At 38.0% G+C, this 25875-nt stretch overlaps 1 protein-coding gene across 1 annotated transcript in view; it reads right to left on the minus strand.

Moving 5' to 3' along the window:
* kcnj3a (potassium inwardly rectifying channel subfamily J member 3a) overlaps positions 1–25327 on the minus strand; it is a 64686-nt gene extending 39359 nt beyond the window's left edge. Inside the window, exons 1-2 of the mRNA XM_012874065.3 lie at positions 23718–25327; positions 17642–17858 (exon numbers count right to left, since the gene is read on the minus strand). Coding sequence (XP_012729519.1) covers positions 17642–17858; positions 23718–24395 — 895 coding nt within the window. The 5' untranslated portion in view covers positions 24396–25327. The remainder of the gene's footprint in view (positions 1–17641; positions 17859–23717) is intronic.
* Positions 25328–25875: the final 548 nt, after the last annotated feature.

Here is a 25875-nt window from a genome sequence, read left to right on the forward strand (position 1 = left end):
ATCAAATGAGCTTGTGGTTTCAAATGTCAAATGAGGACAATGAAATGGGTAAGGCAAGACGTTGAACTTTGCCTGCAAACCACCGTACAAGTTGATTACCAAGTCATGGACTTTTGTAGTGGTGTGGCGCATAATGTAATGTTATATAGTTTAAAAAATAGCAAGATGCAACGCCACATAACTGGGAATTTCTGTCTTGTAGACCCTAAGAGTCAGAAGCAAGATACAGCACCAAGTACCAGCCATGAGCTCACAAGTCCTGAGTGGGCAGGTAGGATTATTCATTAAGTGAATTTTAGAATTAATATAATGGACAATATGGTACTGTTCTGTATGAATAGTGCCCCGAGATGTTAGATGATTCAGCACTTCATGAAAATGACCCGAATCCGTCAGATGGCTTTGTAACAAGGGCCGATTTCATTTGTGCTGAGAATATATTGTCATAATGTTGTGATAACGATAAAAGAGTACTTACAGCTTCTGGCAGTCTTTTTCAGCTAACTGTGTGGCTCTGACTGCATGTCAATTATTGCCCTGTAAACACTAATACTGTCATAAAATCTTTTTTTAAAATGGAACATCTATTGAAACAAAATTCGAAATATGCTTCATCAGGACTCTAGTTACATAAAGAAGTGTGATTTTTATTACCAAACTGCATTTAATTCATATTTTTGAATTATTATTTTTTTATGCTGTCAATAAACCAACAGTGTAGAAACTGTTTTTGGGGTTTTTCAGACATCACTAGTTAGATTTGATCATTGTCAAGATGAATCCAAATACATATCACGATAAGGATTTTTTCAAGATAACAATAAAACAATACGAGAAAGGCCCGAACTGTATTTAATAAGTAAACACTATCAGGATGAGCGCTTGCTGTATACTGTTGTTAATTTCCCAATTTATAAGATTTATTCTTAGAACAAATCTTAGAAATTCTAAGGTTTATTCTTAGAATTTTACCTCGGTAAGATAAACGTTATTAAGAAAGCATCTTAGGCCTTAAGAGAGCTCCTAAAGTGAAAAACCTTTACTAGTGAGGAGGACTTTTAATGAGCCTAAGAGTGTCTAAAGCAGGGAAGATGTTGAAAACAGAGAACTGATCCACCACCTGAACAGTGGAGGAAATGAACACATATACATATTTAACAATCATACAATTATATCATGTAGATAAACTCTAGTAACATAATTTTACTGAGGTTGAATAAATAAAAAGGAAAATATTAAATAATCATGAATGAAAAATGTTATAAATGTACAAAGAATATGTTACAGAGGAATATTTATATTATTTACAAAAATACTTTGGATAATACATTTCATTAGAAGAAATTGGAAAAGTTGCAGAAAAATAAATACAACAAATTCACATTTTAGACAAGATTAAAAAGGTGAGAAAGTATTTTCTGTATTGCATGATAATGTCAGTAGCCTAAATGGTCATCTGCTTGTGTGATGTCTTCTCCTCTCTGGCTTTTGATTGCTGCACAAAGAGCTTCTCACGTTCCAGGCTGCTGCGTAAAAACACCAAGACGCGCAGAGAAAAAGACTCATTGATCTGCGGCAGTGCGCTTCAAAGTCGGCCAATTTGCTCTGTGATCCTGACACCGATTTACCTTTAAATACTCCTCTATTCTCCTCTCAGAGCTGTGCGGACAGAGGTGCTGCTCTTCTTGGTTTTTCCACCTAATTTTTTCTTCATTGTATGCCGGTCGTTTTGCCAAATCCAACCACTTTATACAAGCAGGAAATCCCAGTAAAATGTTGACAGGTGGGTGTGCATCAATATCAAATAGATGAAGTAGTAAAATGAGTAGTATGGCAAGTAAATATAACAAGCAAATCAAAATGACGATGAGGATGTAAATAAGGTGTGTTCAAACATTTTGTTGCTGTTTGAAAATTATTACATTTTGCTCAATCAACTTGTCATGACAGACATTTCTTAATCCAGTCTAATTGGTTAATTTCTCTCCTTTGATTACTAGTAGCACCTTTGCATTTTGTTGTTGTTTTTTTCTTATACTATCAACCAATCACAGCTCATAAACTGTAGACTTAGGAATTTTGGGCTAACATAGAAGCTCTCTGAAAGGACTCTGAGAATCTTTGTGAATACGGGCACTGGCTTTTTAGCATAGTCCAGATATTTTTTTACTACAGATGAGGTCAGAACTTTTGAAGGACATTTCGAAAGCCTAATGTAAACTTCATCCATTACAACATCTGTTTCAATCTGAGCACCATTGGCCCCACAGCTTGATACTACCACCACCATGCTTCACAGTGAGTTCAGTGTTCTTAGGTTTCACACAAACTCAAATCTTTCAAATACTTCTGGTTATCACAGCAAAATAGTTTGACCCTTTAATGTTAGACCATACACACATGCTAGCTTGTTTTTGATAAATTAAGCTGCCATCAAGCTTCTGGAATAGCAAATTGGGGTCAAGACACTAAATAATTACAACGAAGTGTAACGTTTCTGAAAATAGAGTGGTCAAATGTTCAGCCAGAATTATGCCAGAAATCTGCTAATAAATATAAAAAGTGTGCAGTTTCTTTGCGACTTACTAACAGACATTTTAGGGCTATACACAGTTGGGCTATGCATATTTATTTGAGCCTGTACGCATATTCTGGACCCTGTGTGGATTAGTGAAAATCCACAATATGTAATATCGATCAGCCAGTTCCTGATAAGATATAAAATATTGGACTTGTACGTTGTACTGTCATGCCATTTTAAAAAAAAGAGCATTTTAAACAAATAATCAAAAGTCAAACATTGTAATGCCATGTCAATCATGCAGTTTATACATATATGTAAATCTCTAAGAGTAACTCACTAAATCTCATAATGTATTCAGGGAACAGCATTGCTTAACAATAAAATCTATCACTCACAGCACAGAAAATTGAAGCTAAAGCTATTTCCTCTGCATCAATTCATTAAACCAAAGTTGGCTGACACAACAGCAACATGTGAAATATTCAATGAGAAAACAAGCAGTGGAAACATAATGGAACAGAGGCTTCATCAATCACATTTGTTCCTTCTGAGCAAACTGTGCATTCAGTCAAATGTTTGTAAGGATGACCATCTTCTCAGTTCCTCCATCTGATCTGATCTCTTATTTGGTGAGAAGATTTCGCAAAGACTTGACCCTCAAAAAACAGGATTAGTTGGTCTATTTGGTACTTTTCCAATCAAATCATTTCAACGTTAACGTAGAGAAATAGGCAAACAAAAAAAACAAAAAAACAAAAAAAAAGAGAAATAGGCAAACAAGTTGTGGGACTTTAGCACAAGAATTTGAATACTTTGCCCGTGAAATAAGATTTAGCCTTAAAAACAATTTAATCGCGGGAAAAGGATGACAGTTTCAGCCTAATCTAGATTAAGTCACTAATTTCACTTCATGCTGTCAATCATATTATGTTTTTTTATATATATATTTTAAAATAAAATTATTTTCCTGACCTAAAAGCAGGCAATAATCTTATCAATTGTCACTTTGTTCTGTCAACGCAAGGGCCGAATTCCCATTTCTACAAAAGTATTTTTTTTCTCGAGCAAAAGTGATAGATAACCTTGAACGGCTGAGATTTGTTTTATGAAGTCCAGGTTTTAAGATGTTACTCATCAACATCCACATGCAGAAAATCTGAATAATGAACCTGTATACCTAAAGGCTAATTATGCATAGGTCAAAGAGTTAACAAAAAGCTGCTATATGCGGCATAATTGTTAGCAATCTACTAGTGTATCAGAGCAAATTGGGTATTTCAGCAGTAATTTCATTTAAAAAGAAAGATTTTACAGCAATTTACAGTAATAAATATATTATGCTAGTAGGTAAAGGACACCAGATTTATACATTACATTAATTAATATGAAAAAAGCTACATTTAAAGCTGTACAGCAGAAGGGAAAGCCTTATCAGAAGGGGAAAATACGGTGCAATTATAAATAGATAACAAGGCATATTTACATACATATGAAATGTTTATATTAAAAGAAAACTAGCAGACAATTACTGAACAGTGTAGAAGGAACCTTTAAAAAAATACTTTTAGCCAGATGTTATGGCTGACAACAAAGAGCATAACAATTGCACAGATTGTTAAATATGTGCTTTGCTAATGCGAAATGGTAAAGCTGAGGTGGAAATCGTTGGTTGTGGAGCTCAGGGCAGCTTTCTGAGTAAACTGGGCAAATCAGAATTAGGTACCATTAGGTAGGTTAAAAAAAACAGAGGAGGAGGGTTTGAGGATTCTTTGTTTAGAAGCTTCAAAATTTTTAAGTTTTATGCTAAGGTTTGAGATTAGAGTGGGAGTGGTTTAGGCATTTTAATAAAATATTAATGAAAATAATTAATGATTTACATTTTTTTATCTTGAGGATCATATTGGGTTTTTTTTCAATAAAAATTAGCTAATTTTTGGACATACAACATCCAGCAACTTAAATTCATCAGGGTAAAGCACACAATATTTTCCAATAAATTACGGTCAAATAATATATTAGATATGTAATACAACTATTTTCAAAATTTCTGTGGAAATAAACCCTTCTGTGTTAACAGAATCCATAAAATACACAATCCATACAAAATAAATAAATTTTGTGAATTAAGTTATCAAACAATTTTTATGAATATTTGATCAATATCTCCCTAAATTACTGAAGGTTGTAACAGAAGTAGAAGAAAAAATCTGAAGGTATACCGGGAATACTGAAACACATTGCAGATTTTAAAGAACAAAATTAATACATGAATAAAATTAAAATTCCTATTTATTATTATTTAAAAATTGTCCTGGCCTGTGAGCGGTTTTCTTTGTTAGTCAGTTTTTTTCCTGTACTCCATTGACCTGGATGTAGAGTTGATTCAAGTGAAGATATGAAGAATTTTGTGTCCCTGCGTTGTCCCATAACAAATTGGCAACATGTTTAAGCCATAGAGGTAGGAGATACAATCCTGGACAATTCTCAATATATTAATAAATGTAAAAAAAAAAAAAACTTGATTATCTCAATGTCAATTTATTACCCTAATGTTTAGAAATGCAAAAGGTTCAAATCTGGAGTGTGTAAGTGGGGCACCAGATCAGTTTATGGTGAACACATAACAAGGTCCCATGCACCAATGGTAAAATTACTTGCATAAGATCCCACACCTTATCTAGGCTGTGCCCAACTAAAAGGAAATCTTTAGCAACATGACAAACATGAAGAAGCATATTATGTGGTTCTACCCTAAGATGGAAGTTCTGGCTGCTGCTGTCAGACAGAAGACCTTCAAGCAAGCAATAGCAAAGTCCCTCAATGATTGGAGAGGGTGAAGCAAATTACAAAGTTCATTACAACTTTTAGAGCGAAGGAACTGCGACCATTGTGAAATGTCAAGAATCAGAGTTTTTCTGCTATGAAGCATGTCGACATCGAACCTTGAAAGTATCAATCCCCCGAAACCACAATGAGACTGAAACAAACGCTAAAAGCTGGTAGGACAGCTCTAACATGATGCATGGACATAGCCTCGTGAGACCATCCTGATCTCGCGAGCTTTCAAGGTTTCACTCGCAGATCAGTCTGGCTACTCTCCGTTAAAGAAAATTTGGAGCCGTTCACCAAACGAACGTCCAATCAGCGTTGGCTTTGAGGCGGGTTGAGGTGTGACGCAACGAGAAGCGCGACAGTTCAGTCTAAAGAACATGGCAGCTTCAGCCGATGAAACTAGCGTTAGCGTGGCTATCGAGCAAGTTTTATCGGCATTACAGAGTATTTCTTTGCTGAGCTAACGAGCCTTTACCTGCAGCAGCAAGAGTAGCTTGGCTTGTGGTTGTGTTTTCGTCGTCGCTCATAACAGAGCGACGACGAAGCATGTTGACGAGTACGTCATATGCTTCGTTGATCTGATTGGTTTATTTGGCTTGTCTATCACCAACATAGGCCAATCAGCTAACCAGTATTTTCGCCCCTTCCCAAAATTACTTCAACGAAAGGTTTCCAGATGGATATGTGAAGCAAATCTATCTGGCGGCGTCAGGTTAGCATGGACAGCTTTTGCCACGGAATCGTACCGGATACTCTCCGTCAAGAACCCAGAAGAAGACTTCTGGAAGAGGCTGAAACGTCTTCAAGAATTACAACAAGTCCAGTTGCTTTGGTTCAATTTCTTCTACTATCTTGACCTTGATGACCAAGAATCTACAGCAGCACACTGGATCGTAACAGTGCATTTTCTGATGCGTGGAGACTGGCATGTTGTGTGCCCCAAACGGTGACTCGGGGTCTAAATGTAGATGAGCTGAAACAGAAATGAGAGCTCTTTGGCTCGGTATTTACTTGTGAATAAGGTCAGCTGATTGTTACTTCTGTGCAGATGTCAGCAAGCTGAATTGTGACTGAATCGAATTTTGAAATGCCTAAAGATCCCCCACCCTCCTAAGTTGTTCCTTTCTTCTCACGGTCTGACTTCTGAAACAGGACTTCGGCCTCCTACCAACCTTGAACAACATTTAACAGATGGAGAGATAGAAGACTGATGAATGAAAATCTTTGATGCAGTTTTGATTGTTTCTCAGAGACAAATCTGTTCCATGATCTACTTAGCACATTTATAATGACTGGACCAATGCGGAAGACAAAAAAAATGTATCACTTTATCACTTAGTTCATCAAACTTCAGCTTATTACTGTGAATATATTAATACCCTGAAGGGTATGGGTCTTCCTACGCTTATTGTCCTGAGCTAAATCAAATAAAGTAGACACTGTTTTTCACAATTGTAGGACTGTATTTATCTCTAATACTAACAAATAACTATGTGGAATCCAATTTAGACTGGGCCGCACTCATCACTTCAGTCACATTTAAGGAGGGTCATGGATTAAAAGGAGTTTAAGGCCGTCAGTGCAAAAGCAATTTTTATTCTTCCAAAAAAAAGTCTTTGGATCTAAGACAGAATGAATGAACAAAAGAAAAGATTTGATTGTAGAAGTCTGAGCCGCCATTGAAATTCTGTGGCTGGATCTCAAACGAGCTGTGCATAAACAAATCAAACCTCAATAAAGAGGAATCTTGTAAAGATTGGGCCATAACTCTCCACAAGGATGTGAGAGATTGATGAGGTAATATGGGAGAGGATTACTTCAGGTGACAGCTGCTAAAAGTGCTTCTCCAAGGTAATTAAGTTTGGGGTGTACTGTATCACACAGTATTCTTGTATTCCAGCACATTTCTTTGTTAAATTAATGATGACAATCTTGAACATGACATGGCTTTTTGTTCATTCTGAAGTTTTCATGTACTATTCAATAAAATATGTACCTACTTTTCATTCTGATTAAAAACAGTGATGTGAAAAAGTGTTATTCCCCCAGCCAGATTTCTAAAGATTTTTGCTGTTTTTTTTGTTGTTGTTTTTTGTCACACCTAAACGCTTCAGAACATCTAACACATTTTAATTGCAAAGATAACCTGAGAAAATACAAAATGCAGTTTTCAAATGATGACTTATTTTATTAAGGGGAAAAAAAGGCAGACAATACCACCGCGGTCCTAGGGTGGCAATGCACTTGTCATTCCACCAGTCACAAATATTGTCCAATTTTCCTTTAAAAGACTCCAACCGGTAGTCAACATGTCCAAAGCTAAAGATCTGAATTTCCGTTTATAAGGTTTTATAAAATGCCCCATACCTAAAAAGTCGCACTTCCTCTAGCCAACAGCATGTTCTTTGATGGACCTGATGGACTAAAGAAACCTGAAAATCAGCATCTGTCAGTAAAAGCCTGGTCAATGCATCTCTTTTACAAAGTGCAAACCTCTTTACTCCGGCACTTAAGGCCAGCATTATTATTCTGAGATTCACATCACCAAAGCAATGTGATGTATTGCACATATAAAACCTGGCATGCTCATGATTTATACACCGAGAAGCTCTTAAACCATCTGTAGAAGAGTTATGTACTTTTTTACTGCCACTGCCATTATTTACATCAGCTGTGTCAGACTTTAACCCTGTTGATAAGGTTGGGCAGGGTTACTGCTTAAACCTGGTATGCAGTAAATACTGCATACCAGGTTTTTTTTTTTAATACCAAATAGTATTGTTTTAAAAACTCGAACATGAGCAAGAAGGTTGAAAGTTGATAAAAGGTGTTGATGTAGTTAGCTTTGTGCATAACGTACTTAAATGCATACTGTTTTACTTAGGAACAGAAACTCCTTCATGTTGACATCAGAACTCAATTACTTACCAATTCAAGAGTACATTCTGGCATTACTCATTCATTTTATAACCCAATAAAACTGTCTAGAAGTGTTTGTAGGGACTGCAGTTACATAGGATAAATCTAGCAAAAGCAAAACATGAATATGCCATGGCTTTCCCCCCTCCCCCTTTGCAACCTTTCATAAATTTGCAGCGTAAATCAGGATGCTGAACAGTTAAAACTCAAGAAGAAAGCAGAAAAAGCTGGAGCTCGGGCATAAGTTACTAACGCAAAAACAAAAATCGAATGCAGTTAAGTCGGTGGTTCATGCTCTGGAGTAGAAGCAGAGCTGACAGGAAATTGTTGAGACCCTGGAGTCTCATCAGTGGAGATGACGGAGAGAACGCCATGACCAGCTACAACCTAAGCAAAAGTTAACATTAGCTAGTCTCTCATAATAATAGATTTAAAAAAAAAACAAAAAAAAAACATGGAGGCCGAGGTGAGGCTCACTATGGAAGAACGGCCAGAAGAAGAGATAACTGGAGACAGCTGAGACCCTGTAAGAACATTGTCATGAGCTACGGTACACTACCGCTCAAAAGTTTGGGGTCACCCAAAAATTCCCATGTTTTTGCAAGAAAACTCACATTTCATTAATCAAATATGTTGGAAAATGAATAGAAAATAGTCAAGATATGACAAGGTTAAAATTGAAGAGTTGTACTTAAAATCACAACTTTGTCCTTAAAACTTTGCTTTAGTCAAAGAATCCTCTATTTGCAGCAACTACAGCCTTGCAGACCTTTGGCATTCTAGCTGTCAATTTGTTGAGGTAATCTGAGGAAATGTGGGCCTGTTGTTTAGGCAGGAATAGTAAGAGTAAAGAGAACAACACGCTGCTAACAAGAGATTTTTTTTTTGCAAAAGATGGCATTTTAACAGTTGAAAATATTTATTTAAAAAAAAAAACAATAAAACTGATTTATATGTAATTAAATTATATCTAGCTGCCTCATTTCTTTTCTCACTGCAGACCTCTATGTGCAGCGAGCATTTAGATTTTTCAGGCGACGATTAGAAAATGTTGAAGTAAACTCACTTTGAACTGTCATTAAATCTTGTATTAATATTTTAGCTTTTTGCTGAATATAAACCGACACATTGCTATTATAATATCAGCCCAAGAAATCCAAAAAGCCGGTAAAAAGAACAGACCTTTTCAGAAGAACACAACTAGAGTAAAAGTTAATTATGCATTAGCTGCTAGGCATGTAGCGGCTGCTGGAGACAGATGACTACTTGTGTCATTTTCTTTTTTGTGCCCGTGTAATACCCACAATACAGCTGCATTGTCCCTTTTTGCTTCTTTTAGTTGTTAAAACAGCCCTGCTTTACTTTAATTGAGATTCTGCGTTTAATTGATGCGGGAAAAATGAGGGAGTTTTTAATGCCGCAGAAACCAAACACCGTCTTAATGGCAATTCAGTTTTTAAATGGATAACAGTCAGGATTTTAGCGCGGTAATCGTTAATTGCTTCATCCTCCCTATTCATATAACTAACCCATCTTAAACCTTGATAAGTTAACAGTGACTCGGGGTCTGTCTTTTGTGTTTCTGTTACAACATCCTTTGGTCTGTGTCACGAAGCCACAAGTGCTGTTACTTTAGCTGAAGATACGATCTGTCAGGTCTCATTTGGAGAATGTAGCACATACCAGCGATGGCGAAGGTGGGGTGAGGCGATGTTCTCTTCTGCCTTTTTATACAATGCGCAGGGCGTGACAATTCAGAGCTCTTTCATTCCCCTATGTTTTCCTGTGTGAAAGGAGAACCTGAATCATATTTATTTTGTTTGCAGTATCCAGGAGAAAAATGTTGCCATGTCAAAATAAGAAGAATATTCCCTCTTTGGGCACCCAATAGAAAGTGATGATGAAACTCTGCTACAGAGGAGAGTATTATTATTTTTTTATAAAAAGTCATGACACTGTTAGGTGAGCAGCTTTTTTTTCCCTTGTAGACAGAACACATAAATACTTTATCTCATTCTCTCTGTGCTTTATCACCTGTTTTGGTGAGCTTTTTCATGCCAGAGCGCTGCCTCTGAGTGCTTTTCATAAATTAGAGAAGAGCCTCCTAAATAGCAGGTGACGTTGTTGAGGCAGCGATCTTATTTCCACGTTCGGCACGTTTGTCTTATTCATTACTGAAACTCTGTAATGATTCCTATACCATAGGAACAAAAAAGAAAAAAAAAATCTAAGTTTAGTGCAGCGCTGCAATCCTGAATACTCAAGGAGAGGTTGCCATGGAAACAGAGTTACATTGGCCAGAAACGAGAGCGACGAAGGATTCAGACTTTCACTGTACATCAATTTTTAACTATGAATTGTTTCTACATCAGCGTTTCCAACAACTTTCACATGACCGCAGCTGCTCTGGAGTGCAGACATTTTTGGGAGAAATGACAGGGCGGGACACGCCTCTGTGACAATAAAGACCCAGAAATATGTGCTAATTACACTTTTTTTCCCACATTCTTGGACATTTTCTGCCGGAGTCATTCAAAGAAAAAGTTGAAACCTCTCTCCCATACTTTTGCATGCCCATATATAATTTAATTTGAATTAAATCCTAGAAATGTCACAAATATAGCTTCGCTAAGGTGTATATTAAACTTTCTATGTTCATTTTTTTTTTCTTGAATGAAAAATCATTCAAGAAAATGTATCTGTGACACCACAAGTATTACATTTGAACAATACAGGTACAAAAAACATAATCAAAATTATTTGTTTTGGACTTTTCCAGGTTAAGTAGTTTTCACTCCTCAGTCACCAGTCTCCAGTCAATTAGCTCAGATCAGCTCCACCTGCTGCCACTAATTACAGTCAACTCTGCTCACCTGTTCACTGGCCTGCTTATACCTGCCTCAGTCATTCACTCTCGGCCAGACCGTCTCGGTTCATGTGCACTGCTGCTGTGTTTCTACCGGTTCCTGTTTGTTCAGCCAGCTGAACTCTATTTCCCTGTTCGTGCTGAGCCCTCACTGATTTGCGCTTCAGGTGTCAGCGTGCTGCTCAAACTCTACCTTGTTCCCCCCTGAGTTTCAGCTGCTTGCTCTGGTGTTTCCTTGGTCTGCACCATCTGTTCTGGTCAGCTCCTGCCTCACTTAATGATTCTGGTCTGCCACTGTGTGCAACCCCTGGTCAGGTTGGTTCTGCCAGTCACCCACCTGCATCCTCTGGTCTTCTGCTCATTACTGCCTGCCTGCCTCACCTGCCACTACTCATCCATCCAGTCTGGTTTTGCCTGCATGCCTAGTCAACCACTACTTGTCTTCTCAATAAACTTTTTTAAAACATACTCTGTGTTTGGCTGATTATCGGGTTCTCCAGCATTAGTCATCACAACATATTTATAATAATTGTGAAAAAACTATTATGAATAGATATATAGGGCAATGCCTATAACCCTTAAATGGGTTATAGGTGTTGTCCTACAGAAAATGCTTTTATATTAAAATCATGCATTTGCTGTTTAAAGATTCTGCTGTTTGAAGAGGTCCATTCAAGGATGTGGACCAAGGTATAAAGTCTGTGACATCTAATTTAATTTGCGTAAAAAATTTGGATTTTTCTTTTCAAAGATTTTTAGGAAGTGTTTTAATGGATCTTATGTATGATTTCTCCTTTATAGGGGTATTTGTGGAGGCTTTACCATAAAAATACAACATTGATTAATACTAAGTTTTACACTTCAGAAGAAAACACTTTTTATCTAAAGTGTCATTAATGATACCTTCTGCTGTACTGTGAAAAAACACATTCAATAAAACTTTGATCTATGTAAAAACAAATTGGCCTTCTGTGTTAACATCATGAATTATAAGTGATTAACTACATTTTTGGTTTAATCTCACAAGCCTCGCCGAGGCCTGAATGCTGATAGATTTGAAAAGCAAATAAATCACCTAAACAGAACATGTTAGTTAATATAAAGTAGGCTAAAAGATGTTACAAATCAACACAATGTGCCCTAAAGAAATTTTAGAGTAGACGAGAAAGAAATTTGGTCATTGTATATCTATCAGTGTAGAATTGGTTAGAATCCCAAAGGCATTTTCTTTTTTAGGTTTTAGCGCCACAGTGAGCCATGATCCACAAATGGAAAGACAAACAGGAGTCTAAACTTGTCAGGAGTGGTCAGAAAGCCAAAGTTACTGCAAGAAGAGTCATCTAAGAGGTCACAAAAAAACAACATCATCTAAGGCTACGTTCACACTGCAGGTAAATGCGACCAATATCCGATCTTTTTTGCCCCTGTGCGACACTATACGACCCACTCTTTTTCACGGCAGTGAGAACGTCCCAATTCTGATCTTTTCACTCCCAAAAAAATCCGATTTGTAAATTATTATTTTAGTAATTTGTTATTCTATCATTATTAATCAAGTAATCGATAAGAATTGACATATTCTGCAGATTTTTCACATAATTCCTTAATCTTATTTTATGACTAACAGAAATAAATGAAAAAATGCTAATTAGCAAATAATTAATACAATTTTAATAACAAGGCTAAATCTGCAACTAAAAAGTTCTAGGATCAAAATGTTAAAAGCTCAGCCCTTCTTACTTGACTTAACATCAATACAGTGCAGTTGCCTCTGTAGTGAAAATGGTCACAAACAAAAAAAATGCATAAAATGTCCCTTGCATATTGCATTCTGGAATTGTTAGAATAAAAAACATAATTCTATACATATAAAACAGAACCTTTCTAGTGTACTTCAGAGCTAAATTAAACTCTTTTAGTTTTTTTAGTCCACAAATATAATCTAAAAACAATTACACATTCATCAAAAAGGTAAACAGCTCATTTAAATTGAGGCATAATAAATACTGGGGTTTTTTTCCAAACCATTCTTACCTACTTTAATAGAATTGAAATTGCTTTACTGTCCCATAGTGGTTAAATTCATGTGTCAGACTCACACAAAAACAGGTAGGCCTAGACAACAGACTCACACCACACAAGATTAATTAATATGAAAAAAAAAGCTACATTTAAAGATAAGTTGTACAGAAGAAGAGAAAAATTTGCAATTATTAATAGAAAATAAGCCATATTCAGATAAAACTTAAGTGTTTAAGTTAAAAATTAAAGAAAAAAAAACAGTGGTTGATTTACAGAATGATGTAATATTTAGTCAAACATTTTTGTTGCACCAATTAACAACTGCAAAGACATCCTCTGAACAGAACCAGAACCAAACTCTCCACTAAATTGGCAGCTCTGACATGTCTCTGCTGGTTCTTAGTGCTCTTAAAGTTATTTTCATTCTGCAGTGAAGGAGCTCTGCTTTGTTGTCCAACATCTTTAAACTGCAGCCGGATGCTTTGCTTTCTCCTGTCCCTCATAGTTAATTTTACAGGACAACCTAACAACCCACCCTCTACTCACAGCTGCACACCTCTCTGTTTTCACATAATGATTTGGCCCTTATGTGATTGGCCGTTTGGTCGCCATGCTGACCAATCAAAGCAAGCTCAGACGAGAGAGGAGAGGTGGGAGCTGAGCAGCGAGTAGAAGTGACAATCTTCAGCAGCTAGAAGCTCGGTCGATACCTGACAGTTTTCTTTTCTGTTAAATTTACTGTCCCCACACCTTTAAAACTTTAGGTCTCTGCCCTGCTTTTTACCTGTTGGTTTCTGTCTCCATAGCGGATAAACACACTTGGCATCCATGTATTAGCAGGCTAGGCTATCATTAGCGTTAGCCGCCTGACCGGAACACAGTGCGCTGAATAAATAAACAATGAAACAAAATTTGCCTCGAGGACTTTTATTAATCGAGGTCGTCAAATCGTTCGAGGAATCGTGACAACCCTAAATATTTCCGGCTCATATTGCTCAACTGATTTCTAATAACAAGAAGAAATGAAGGCCTGTATCAGCATTTTTTTTTTCTTTCTGAGTTTTTTTTTTAAAACAAAACTTTATTGAATAATTCCGCAAACAATGTGCTGCTCTGTGACGTCTCCTTGTGTTATCTCCACATGCGGGTCGCTTTGCGGTCTTGAACCATGCAGACAGCAGTAGGATGGCGGTCACATTTAATAGTAGTAAGAACAGCCAACTCCGATAAGCTAAACATTTTAATTGAGCATCGAGATCTACAGTGTGAACGTAGCCAAAACCACTACTTTCCTCACTTGCCTCAGTTAAATTCAGTGTTCATGATTAAACAATAAGACAAGACTGGGCAAAAAATGGCAGCCATAGGAGAGGGCCAAAGTAAAGACTACAGCTGAGCAAAAAGAACACAACCAACCATCACCCAGAAAAGCCTTGGCGAGTTTGAGAGAAGATTGCCTGTGAACTGATTTAAAAAAAGAGGAATGCCAAAAACTGTTCAGTAACACCAAGCCTAAAACTAAATTCGCACAAATCATACTGACAGTCAAACATGGCAGTGGCAGTGTGTTGGTCTGGGTCTGCTTTGACGTTGACAACTTCCTGTAATTCATGGAACCCTGCATGCTGCTCTCTGCCACTAAGTCCTGAAGGAGAATGTCCGTCCATCAGTTCATGACATCAGTCTCAAGTGCACTTGATATTGTTATGCAGCAGAACAACGACCCGAAGCACACCAGCAGCTCTACTACTAAATAGAGACAAATAGAAAATTCTGGGGAGGCCAAACCGAAATCTGGACCAGTTAAGATGTTGTGGCACAACCCTGAGAAGTTTATTCATGCTGTAAACCCTCCAACATGACCAAATTAAAGCAGTTCAGTAACGACGAGTGGCTAAAACCTCTGCGCAGCAGTGAAAAACACTGATTGCCAGTTAACGCTTGGTAGACACCAAAGGTGGCACAACCACTTACAAGGTATAGGTGTCAGTAACTTTTTCACATAGAGCCAGATTGGTTTGGAAAGCTTTTGATGAACAAAATCACGAACTGAAAACTCCATATACTGAAAACTCCACATACCTCCTTTTGTCAAGCATGGAAAAAGTGCAGCTGAAGAATCATATAGGGACAAATAATAATAAAAAAAATACAAAATAGTATGATTATGTAGCTGAAAAAGTTTTATTTCAGCACTTTTAGATAAGCCCCAAATATATGACACGATGTAAAATAATAATTTATGACAGTGATGTTCTACTAAAAAGCATCCAGTAGTCAATGGTTGAACTATTCTATAATATTTGATAAAATTTGTTTCAAGAGGGCATATCATGCAAAATCCACTTTTTTAGTCCTTAAATAAATGTTATGTTCTTGTCGCTAGCAATGCAGAAATTTTCAACTTAGTCTGTCCAGGAGCAGTATAGATATCTTTATATTGTGCTTGGGTCATAGTTTTCAAGCTGTTCAGTTTTCTCTATTTTCTATTACTTTTTTTTTTTTACAAAGTCATGGACTTCAAGCTTGCCAGTCTCTCAAATCCACCATTTTTATTTCCCTGAGTGATTTTGTAGTCCAAGGTAAAGGTTGCGGAGGCTACAAGTGGATAAGTCACCGGGTGTTCATTACACTGTCCCCCAGTATACTCCAAAAATGGCCGAACAGGGTGGAGTGGAACGCCCTGTGACCTGGAGGAGGGTACTGTGTGAAGTAAACGAAAAGAAAACGAGTTGCTCTCAGATGCACCTCAGAACAGAGGTAAAAAGGGGGAACGAGGGGGTAAACGAGGAATTCAGACCAAAGCATTGCAGCTCCACTTTATATAGACCACAAATGCATGATTTAAATATTAATAGGACGAACATAAAGCATGATACATTCCATTTAAATAAATCAAAAAACACAAATTTAAAACAGTTCCTTGATAATTGGATTGTGCTATTGGTGTTACGCCTCTTATTTTAATTTTTCGAAATAACAAATGTACTTTTTATCATTTGTTTTCAATATTTTCATTATTGATCATGTATATACACTGCATATTACAGTTTGTTTGCATTAAAATGTTTGTTGTTGATAGGTTTTTAAATAAAAAGGTCCGATGGAGATTCAAACTACTAAATTCAATTATATAAAGCTATCAAAAATTTGATTAAGTATTAATTACACATTTTTGTTCCACTACTCTGCCTTCAACAAAAAAGAAAAATCTGACTCTAAAGAGAAAACACTTAACTAACCAAAATGGATCATTTTCCATCAAGATGACAGAAATACAAGAAATTATTATCAATCATTAAACTTTATTGCTGCATTTCTTTAGATAATAAATAGTTAATTAGTTTCTGATCATAAGCAAATAATAAAGTGGCACTTTGTTTTTAATCTGGCAAATTAATGTTATTGAATTCCTTGTTTGTTTTTTTGATAAAACATTTTACCCGGTTTGCGTCTCTGAGACTTCTCTTCCTGTGAACGAACCATATCTCAATTCATCATACTGCGTACTCTGACTGCACTGCACTGTGCGGTACATTACCATCATTTAATAACATACACCTACTTCCTCTACCATGTCTGGCCCCAGCAGAATGATACAGCATAAATACTGCATGGCCTGAGCTGCAGGGCCATGCTATGTGTCAGGTAATACTCAGCCACAATAAAACTTTAATAAAAGTGAAATACATCCCCATCGTAGATATCTAGGAATGGACAGCGTCGCTACTTACCCTCCTCTCACAATCTCCATATGCTGCATTGCCTCTGAACTGGACCGTCACAACCGTTTGCAATGCTGGAGGAGCTCCGCGTGCACCACTTTATTATCAACTGTGTCAAATAAATAATTGAATTTTAAAATGACCGTATTGAGGAGTTTTTACTCGCGGCATCGCTAGTCTCGTGGAAATGAAATTCTCTAACTCCGAAGGGACCCTGGAAAGCAACTGATTGTGCCCTCTGAGAACAGCAGCCAGCAGTGTTCAGGCACAAAAGACAAGGAATGGATTTTTTTTCTCTCTTCTTTTCTGATGGGAAAAAAATAAATTTTACAAAGCCAAACACTGAACCCTAAAAAATTTAATTTTGGAAAAAAAAAAATAGCTAAACTTGCACTGTGGGGTACGAGCGCTAATTTCCCCCCCTCAAAATCTGAAACACTTATCATTCATGATTAATAAATGCCAACCACTTTCATTATTAGCTGCTATTTGTTCTGTTTGCCTCAAAAATGAAAATCAATCAAATGCAATCAGCAGCTCAATAGTTAGCCCAGCTGAACGTGAGCAGTTAGCACCCGTGAAATGGCTCGATATTACCGATCAGATTTGTTGCAAAAACCTATTCACATCAGAATCGCACAAAAAGCACACCCTCCCTTGTACCTAAGCGCAGCCTGCGGCCACAACATTAAGTAAAACAAGCTCCCTTTCTGTTGTTCCGCCCCGCTGACAATGGAACACGTTGTTGCCTACCTGTGGTCTCCACGATGCCTTCTAGTATCACCACGATTTCAAACTGCTCTGTTTGCATGGACCTTTGCGAGAGCTCATAGAAGGGGCTTTTGGTGTCAATCACGTGGCAGATCGTGAGCGGCGAGACGAGGAAGAGCTGGTCGGCCCCGGTGCTGAAACCCACGTCCAGCTCCAGCTGATCCAGCGGAAGGAACTCGCCTTCAGGAGTTTGACGGGACTGATGGGGAACGGAGAAGGTAGAGACACGAGTTTAGTGAGACAAAAGAAGGGCGCCGGGACAGATTCATCTCAAGATTTGCACCCGGTTTACACATTTAAATCAGAATAAAAGTAGGACAATATCTTAACTGCTGTACATAACTCTCATATAGCGTCTTCATTTAGCGTAAATCTGGTTAAGTTGGTTCTGGGGGCAATAAAGCCAACGATAAATCTGAGAGGGGACCTCTAACATCTTTAAAGGTATACTATGCAACCGGGGTTGATTTTCCAGCGAAGCTCCCCCCAGAGGGCGAAAGTAAAAGTGCACTGTCATAAAGATGCTCAGCTGTTCTGGTTTCTCCGTCAAGCCAGGCGCGGTTGTTTTGAGCTTAGCAGACAGGCGAACGCAACGAAAAGTAAAAAAAACAACAGTACAAACAATGACTAACACAGTGAAAGTATGAACATCAGGCTTCCCGCAGCGCTATCTTGGCGAGACGCTACCGCGGCGAGGCGGCCGCCGCGGTAGCGTCTCGCCAACATTCCAAAAAAAGTATATAATAATAATAATAATAATAATAATAATAAAACTCGATATGCTTGCATGTTTATTTGAGGTTAACACGCGGTTCTTTGTTGCTTTCGCGCGTGCATATAGTGAATGGCAGGGCAAAAACACATGGAGTTCTCGCCGTAAAGCAAGACCGACTCTCGCGGTCTTGCACGAGACTTCTGAGCCTGTGTGTGCGGGCCGAGGGCTCTTGTAATTTCAAGTGCGGTATTTCCCCCACAGACCACCAGGGCGGCCGAGAAAACCTCGTTCGACCTGAAATGACTCATTTAATCATCCAAAACGGTATGGAGCACATTAATTAACTGAAAAATGTTGCATAGTATGCCTTTAAGGAAAAGACAAACTGATCTCAAATATATCCAAGCAGTTAATGCAAAAGCTATTCTAGGAGCCTTTAATTGCAAGATCTGCTTGAATTTGATGAAGTTGATGATTATTTACACAGGAGAGGGAGGTATGTAGCTGTGCACCACCAGTGATGACCTCTAGGAAATGTAAATTAAAAATGGATTGCTTTTACACCCAAGTTTTCAGATATGAAATGAAGCCTACTGTATGACCTTTTTTGTACTGATCAATTTGGAGCCAGCTTAGGGTTGCTTTGTACCCACTTTACAACCGACTCAGAAGGAAATCTGCTTTTATGACTGCAATAAATAAAATTAAATATTCTCAAACAGCAAGTGGTCCCCTAGACTAGGGTTATTTGGGTTTGATCAATTTGTCTGGACCAAAGCGGACCTTCATCGTCTTAAAACAACTAAAACCTTAAAAGACCTCATGCTGTTTAATGCAAATGCTATTTTATCAATATTTAAGCCCTTGTGATATTTGTATTTGTCTGTTATTTACAGAGAAATCAACAAATATTTACACAGGAGGTTGAAGTAAGATGCCGCACTGATCAATCCAAAATAACTCCAATCAAGCCAAACTTTGTTATGGACCATGTAGCCGGTGTAGGTACCAGATCTGCTCGGGTGGTCAGATCTGCTCGGGGGGCCTGCGCTTCCCAATGACGTCACAATATGGCAACTCCAGTCAAACAAACTACATCGCGCCCGCGGTGTCCATTTGTTACAAATCAATTTTATTTAGTTAATTTACGGTTATTTTCCAGTCACTTAATCGAGGCATGAAAACCTTTAACATCATTTTGGCATGCTTGTGTGGTAGTCTGACAATTTAATCGGTAATTTTGCAGGATCAAAGTTACATCTTAAGAGAAATGTCCTTCCTTCAATTTTTTGAAAAAGTCGTGAAGGGAAACTAAACCATAAACTCTTTTCATTTTTAATAAAAGTCCGCAGCTATTTTAATTTTATCACGACATTCATCACTTCAAAATCAATAACGTTTCTTTCTCCTTTTTCTACTGATTTTACTATGTCGTTCTTTCTCAACACATGTTGTTTATTATTCCAGATGAATCCAGTATTTGGTATATTTAAGTTATATGCTGGATAAATTAATATGGCTATCCCTTCTGTTTTTGTTAACAATATTCTTAGAAAAATTTAAATGTTCCTTTGGAGCTAACTGTCAAATATTTGTTGATTTTTTTTATTTATTTATTTTGTAAAATGGGTTGAATATTTTTTCTGTCATTTTCAGTGTGGTCCTTGTTAATCATTATACCTAAATATTTTTACCTCATTTTTATCAATTAAAGTGGTTGATTATTTTTAATTGCTAAGATTTCACATTTTTCCATGTTCATCTTTAAGCCTGAAGCTTTTGAGAAAAAAGAAACTGCTATATTAACTAAATAAAATTAATTAGTTACAAATGCAGACCAGGGGCTCAATGTAGTTTGTTTGAGTGGCGTTGCCATAATGTGACGTCATCGGGAGGCGCAGGGACCATGGAGAATTTCTTCGTAAAAATTGTCCGTTTACAAATTGTAACCCCGATCTTGAAGAAAACCTAAAATCCCGCTATAATTACGTTAGTAAGTTGTCCGGACCAATAAGAATGTTTTGCGTAATTGTGCAAACAGTAAACCAATCAAGTATAGTGATGTCATCGGTAGGCGACCCGAGCAGATCTGACCATCCGAGCAGATCTGGTACCTACACCGGTCTGTGGAAAAGCTGACCAACAGGGGTGTTGATGCACCAATAAAAACCTCTTACATAATAAAAGGATGATGAACCAGGAGGCTGGGGGACAGGTATAAAGGATTATTAATACTACATAGGGATGCCAAGAGAGTTATTTACTGCAGGTAAGCTGTTAAATGGTTATCACATTTTAACAGAACCTTATATTTTAAAACAATTCTACACTCAGAACATCGATGTGAGTGTTAATTTGATGTCCACAGATCCTAACAACTAAACAGCTGATAAAACTAAATGCACAATCCATTTCTTTATAAATGTGGTTCAACTCCCTTTTTGTGCCCTTCAAACACTCAATGTCTGGGTGTTTTTTATCGCTATTTTAGATAGGAAGGTCCCCGTTTTATTTAGCCAAGAAAAATGTTAAAGCCTAAGCAAAGAAAATCAGGCTTCATTAGCCTGCTTTGACCCATACTAAACACTTTTTAACACCATTCAGGCATCAAGAGATAGCTTTATGTCGGCTGTTTTCCATCTTTCCTATTTAAAACTCACGTACATGTTTAGGCTTGTATATTCTCAACTGGGAGAAGATCTAGAGACAAGAGGAATGATTGCATATTTTAGTGGAAATTTATGGATATTCATAAGGTTCGGAACTGCCTAAACATATATATTCCTGCTTTCTTTCACAAATGTAATCATTTTTACATTTTTCTACTATTGATGTGGTATTATCCTGTAACAAATTGTAGTTGTTGAAGGTAAAGTTGCAGAATTGCGGACGATTCTTATGATACCTCTGGACAGCGGAATCATCCCCACTCGAGGCTCATCTAATCAGAGAAACCAACACTAACACCGTATCGTCAACTAGTAATGGCTTAAGACATGAATGGGTCCAGATTTAGCCAATCTACATCTCAGTTTCCACGTGTCAATTTGAGGATGGTCCTACTGTGAAAAAAATATTAACATTTCTTTGTTGTTGTTTTTTTTAAATATATAATTGAGGTTAAATAAATCTACCACTGTGCTTTGATCAATCTGTGTTTTAGGTTTTGAGCTGCCCAGACTACGAAAACAGCAGCGGATCAGAAGCTGTGACTCAGATGCCAATTTTATTGTCATTATTACCATGCAGTTTATGGCAATGTTTTCTTAAAGTGCTTATCGGAGGTGGGACCAAGTCATTACCTCCCAAGTCACAAGTAAGTCTCAATCCTTCATAGTCAAATAGCAAGTCAAAGTCAGCACCTCTGCTGCTTATGTTTTATACTTATTTTTATTTTCTTAATCTTTTGAATGCTACGATGAGAGAAAAAACTAAAGAAAACCAAAAAAATGTAACCCTTGCTCGTTTCCTGTTTGTTTGTTTGTCTTTTTTATGTGTACTCTTAGTACACATTAACATGCGTTGACAATAAAGTATCTTTGAATGTTTATACACTGAACCCAGTGTTTTATACCGTTCTCATTGAATTAACATGGGGAAAAAGCAATGGCGGTCTGGAATACAACTAACAGATAGCTTTTTTTTTTACTCAATTACTTCTTTGTTTCCCTTTCACATTTTGAAAAGTGTAATACCCATTTATCTAACTACGGTCCTTGAGCCCTTTATTAACAGAAGAGCCCTGAGAAAATCCAGCGAGATGCTTTCAGTGCAGCCTAGGTTCAAAACCGAAGAGCAGAGGAGATCAGACTTTCTTGCTGGCGGCCCCTAGAGTCTGGAACCACCGACCACATGACATTTGTACTGCAGAGCTTTTTTATCTTGGCTTTTAATTCGAGTTCAGCTTGAGTCTCATTGGGTCTTTTATGCTTTGGTGTCTATTGGCATTTGCTGTTCTCATGACTCATTTCATTTGTTACTATATGTTTTATTTCACTGCGATTGTGTGCAAAGATTTTTGTTTTGTTAAATGTGTTAAATAACTTAGCTTGACATCGACGGCAGGGCCCTGCAGAGGTGTTAAGAGTTGCTCCAATAACAACCTTCAGCCCATCTGAATGATTGGATCATATTCTTCTCTAGGGTTTAAGCCTGGTCGAGCATAGAATATCATGGTCAATAAAGCAGGTATTGGTACAAATAGCAGTGTAGCTAGGGGCCAACTCCTTCTGGAAATTAAAATCAGCTTCTCCATAAAGTTTGCCAGCAGAAAGAAGCATGAAGTGCTCCAAAGGTTTCTGGTGAAAAGCTGTCCTGACTTTGGACTTGCTAAAACCCGGTGAACCCACACCAGCAGATGCCATGGCTCCTCAGATTATCACTGTGGAAAGTTCAGTCTGGACAACAAAGAATCTCGATTCATTTTATAATATTTTGATGTTCCTATAAACAGAATTAGATTTTCTTTAGCTGAAAACCATACTTATCAAACTTACAGTTCAAATATATATTTGTATGTCAATTATGCATTTATATGATACATGGATTTCACTTTTAAGCTATGTTCTGCTATTTAATTTTGACTCTTTTCTAATAGATTTGATTATTATCAAGAAGTTTATTATTTCAGTTATTCAATTCAAAAAGTGAAGCTCCGACTTATTACGCACCTCATGAATTTCCATAATTTATTCATGATCATTTGAAAAGCCCTAACAAATCTCAGGGGAAACTTCTGGTGTCCAGCAGTCACTGCCACTCCTTGAGGGAAGGGTAAGCCACAAAAGGTTTTTGCTAAAGACGCTGGCTGCTCACAGGATGTATGCAAGTATGCCGATGGAAAGTTTAGCAGAAAGAAAAAGTGTGGTAGAAAAAGGTACACAAATTACCATGCTGCCTTAAGACGATGATAAATAAATAAAACCTGTTAACGTACAGCATATTTTCCTTTGGTGTTATATAATGTTCCAATATACATGGGTTTTCATTACGCATAAGCAAAACAGAAATAAACACTGTAAATGCATTACTCTATGTAAATAATTTATAGGAGTGTCCCGTTTTGAAAATAATTATTAAAGTATTAACTTTTTAATAACAGGCATGGTGATGTTTTAATTATATAAATCCAAAATATAGGATCCCTATAGTGTTCCCTGAATGCATCTACAGGCCTTTGTCAGTTTTTTTCTTTCTAATTTTTATTTTAAGGTTGTTGTTTTGTTTTGTTTTTTTGTTTTTTTTTTTGTTTTGTTTTTTTTTTTGGGGGGGGGGACATAAACGGCTAACGGAAGATTGAAGATAATATAAGATGCTGCACCTTCCAAAAGTACCCCCACTTACTTTGAGCAATTTGCATCGGATCTGTGCAGAGACCATATGGCTGTTACGCAAGTTTCCCACCCTGAACATCAGAGTGAGTTTCCCATCACGCATGGAGATGGCCGCATGCTCGCTGAACATCAGCGTCTCGGCCCTCTTCTTGGGCTGAGACATCTTGATGAACATGCAGCCGATCAGGAACGCGTCGACGATCGACCCGAGGATGGACTGGAACAGAAACAGAATGATCCCCTCGGGGCATTTGTCCGTGATGTATCTGTAGCCGTATCCTATGGTGGCCTCGGTCTCTATGAAGAACAGGAAGGCAGAGGGAAAGTTGTACACGTTGGCCACACACGGAGTGTACTTGTCGTTGTGGGCTCTGTTGAGGTCTCCTCTGATGTAGGCGATGAGCCACCACATGGAGGCCATGAAGAGCCAAGCCACCGTGTAGGTGAGGATGAAGATGAACAGGTTCCAGCGCCATTTCAAGTCTACCAGCGTGGTGAACAAGTCCGAGAGGTACCTGCTGGTCTCACCGCCCAGGTTCCCATGCTGGACGTTGCATCGCCCGTTCTTGTCCACGAAGCGCTGCCTCTTCTTCTTTTTCTCCGGGGGAGGCTGATTGAATCCGGACCCGCTGGAGGAGGTGGTCACTACCTGATAATCGTCCCCAAATTTCTTTCGAAGTGCAGACATACTACGATGACAGAAAGAAATGCCAAAGGAGTCAGTGTTCTTCAAAAAAAAGAAAAAAAGAAAGAAAGAAAAAAAGTCTGGTAGTTGCTGCAGCCGTGCGCAATGTCTCCTGTTTGGGAAAAAGTGAGGTGTCTTTACCCCCGCTGTTAGACTTCTACTGTCCTCTGTCCCCACGCACTGCTGCTGCTACTCTCTATAGCCATGAAATCTTAATAATGCATGACTTGACCAGAAGCCATCAGAAATAAATAAGGGGGAAAAAACAAACACGGTCCAAGCGACCCTCGAGGATGAGGTATCCAAACGCGCCAGTCGTAGTCCAGGTTTCACAGCTTTATCAGTTGCTGCGTCGTGAATCACTCATCTCTCCCCCCGCTCCCCGCTTGAAAGCTGAGGCTTTAACCGACCAGTTCAGGAGCCGTACTTACATAGTAAGTTTTCATCGGAAACTTAGATCCTCCCCTCCTCTCCCTGCGCTCCTTAAAACGCCGATAATATAAACGTCTCTGCGTAATTATTCGATTCAATTAAACGAAGCCTCCCTGCGCGCATTGGCGACTGCGTTGGAGATAATTCGGTTTCCCAGTCCGTTTCTTTGTGCTCTGCGCGCACATGAGATATACTCCAAGCATAGGGTAATAAAAGAAATGAATAAATATCGAGCTTGATGAGAAGAAGGAGAAGAAAATCACCGTCCCGCTGTCGTCATTTTTTGGAGCGTTGATCGCCTGGGCTTTTCCTTTCCTTAGCGAAACATCGACTGGGTTCTCATTGTTCAGCCTAAAACATCCGATAGATGCTCTTTTTGGCTGCTTAGGTCCGTTTCTTTCTCTTTGGATTCTTTGCTCGGCTTCTGCGCACTTTTGCATTTCCAGTGATGCGCTCACTGTTGCCTAGTGGTGCCACAAAGAGACACGGCTTGGAGGAAGGGAGAGAGAGGGATTGCCTCATTTAACAGTTTTTTTTTTTTTTTTTTAGCAAACATGTGAAATCCCACTAAAGCAGAATTGCTGAATGACCAGATCTCTGGCTGTTTGTGATTTTTTTTAAACCAATAAAATTATGAGAAACTACGAAAGATCTTGAAGAACTGTATGTTTTACGTTTTTATTTACAGTGCTATGCAAAAGTATCCACATTCCATGGAACTTTTTTCACATTTTGTTACTTTGCTTGAAGTCCATGTGTTTTAAATCCTTGTCCGACAGAGAGCTGCAACAGTGGAAGGAAAAGCAAACAGTGCAAACTGTTTTTGGAAACAAAAATATGAAATTGGTGTTCACAAAACCCGCTGAACAAGGTGCATTGGTCAGACTGCGGACTATTTCCACATACAATATCTCAAGTGTGTCGGAAAACTAACGTTGCACTTCACCCTGAACACGCAGTTAACACAGTTAGACACGGTGGTGGAAGCATCATGCTGGGGGATGCTCTTCTTCTCCGTTAAGGAGACAATAGGTTTTAGCCAAGGCCGGGG

The sequence above is a fragment of the Fundulus heteroclitus genome, chromosome 7, assembly GCF_011125445.2.
Source record: "Fundulus heteroclitus isolate FHET01 chromosome 7, MU-UCD_Fhet_4.1, whole genome shotgun sequence".
Lineage (NCBI taxonomy): Eukaryota > Metazoa > Chordata > Actinopteri > Cyprinodontiformes > Fundulidae > Fundulus > Fundulus heteroclitus.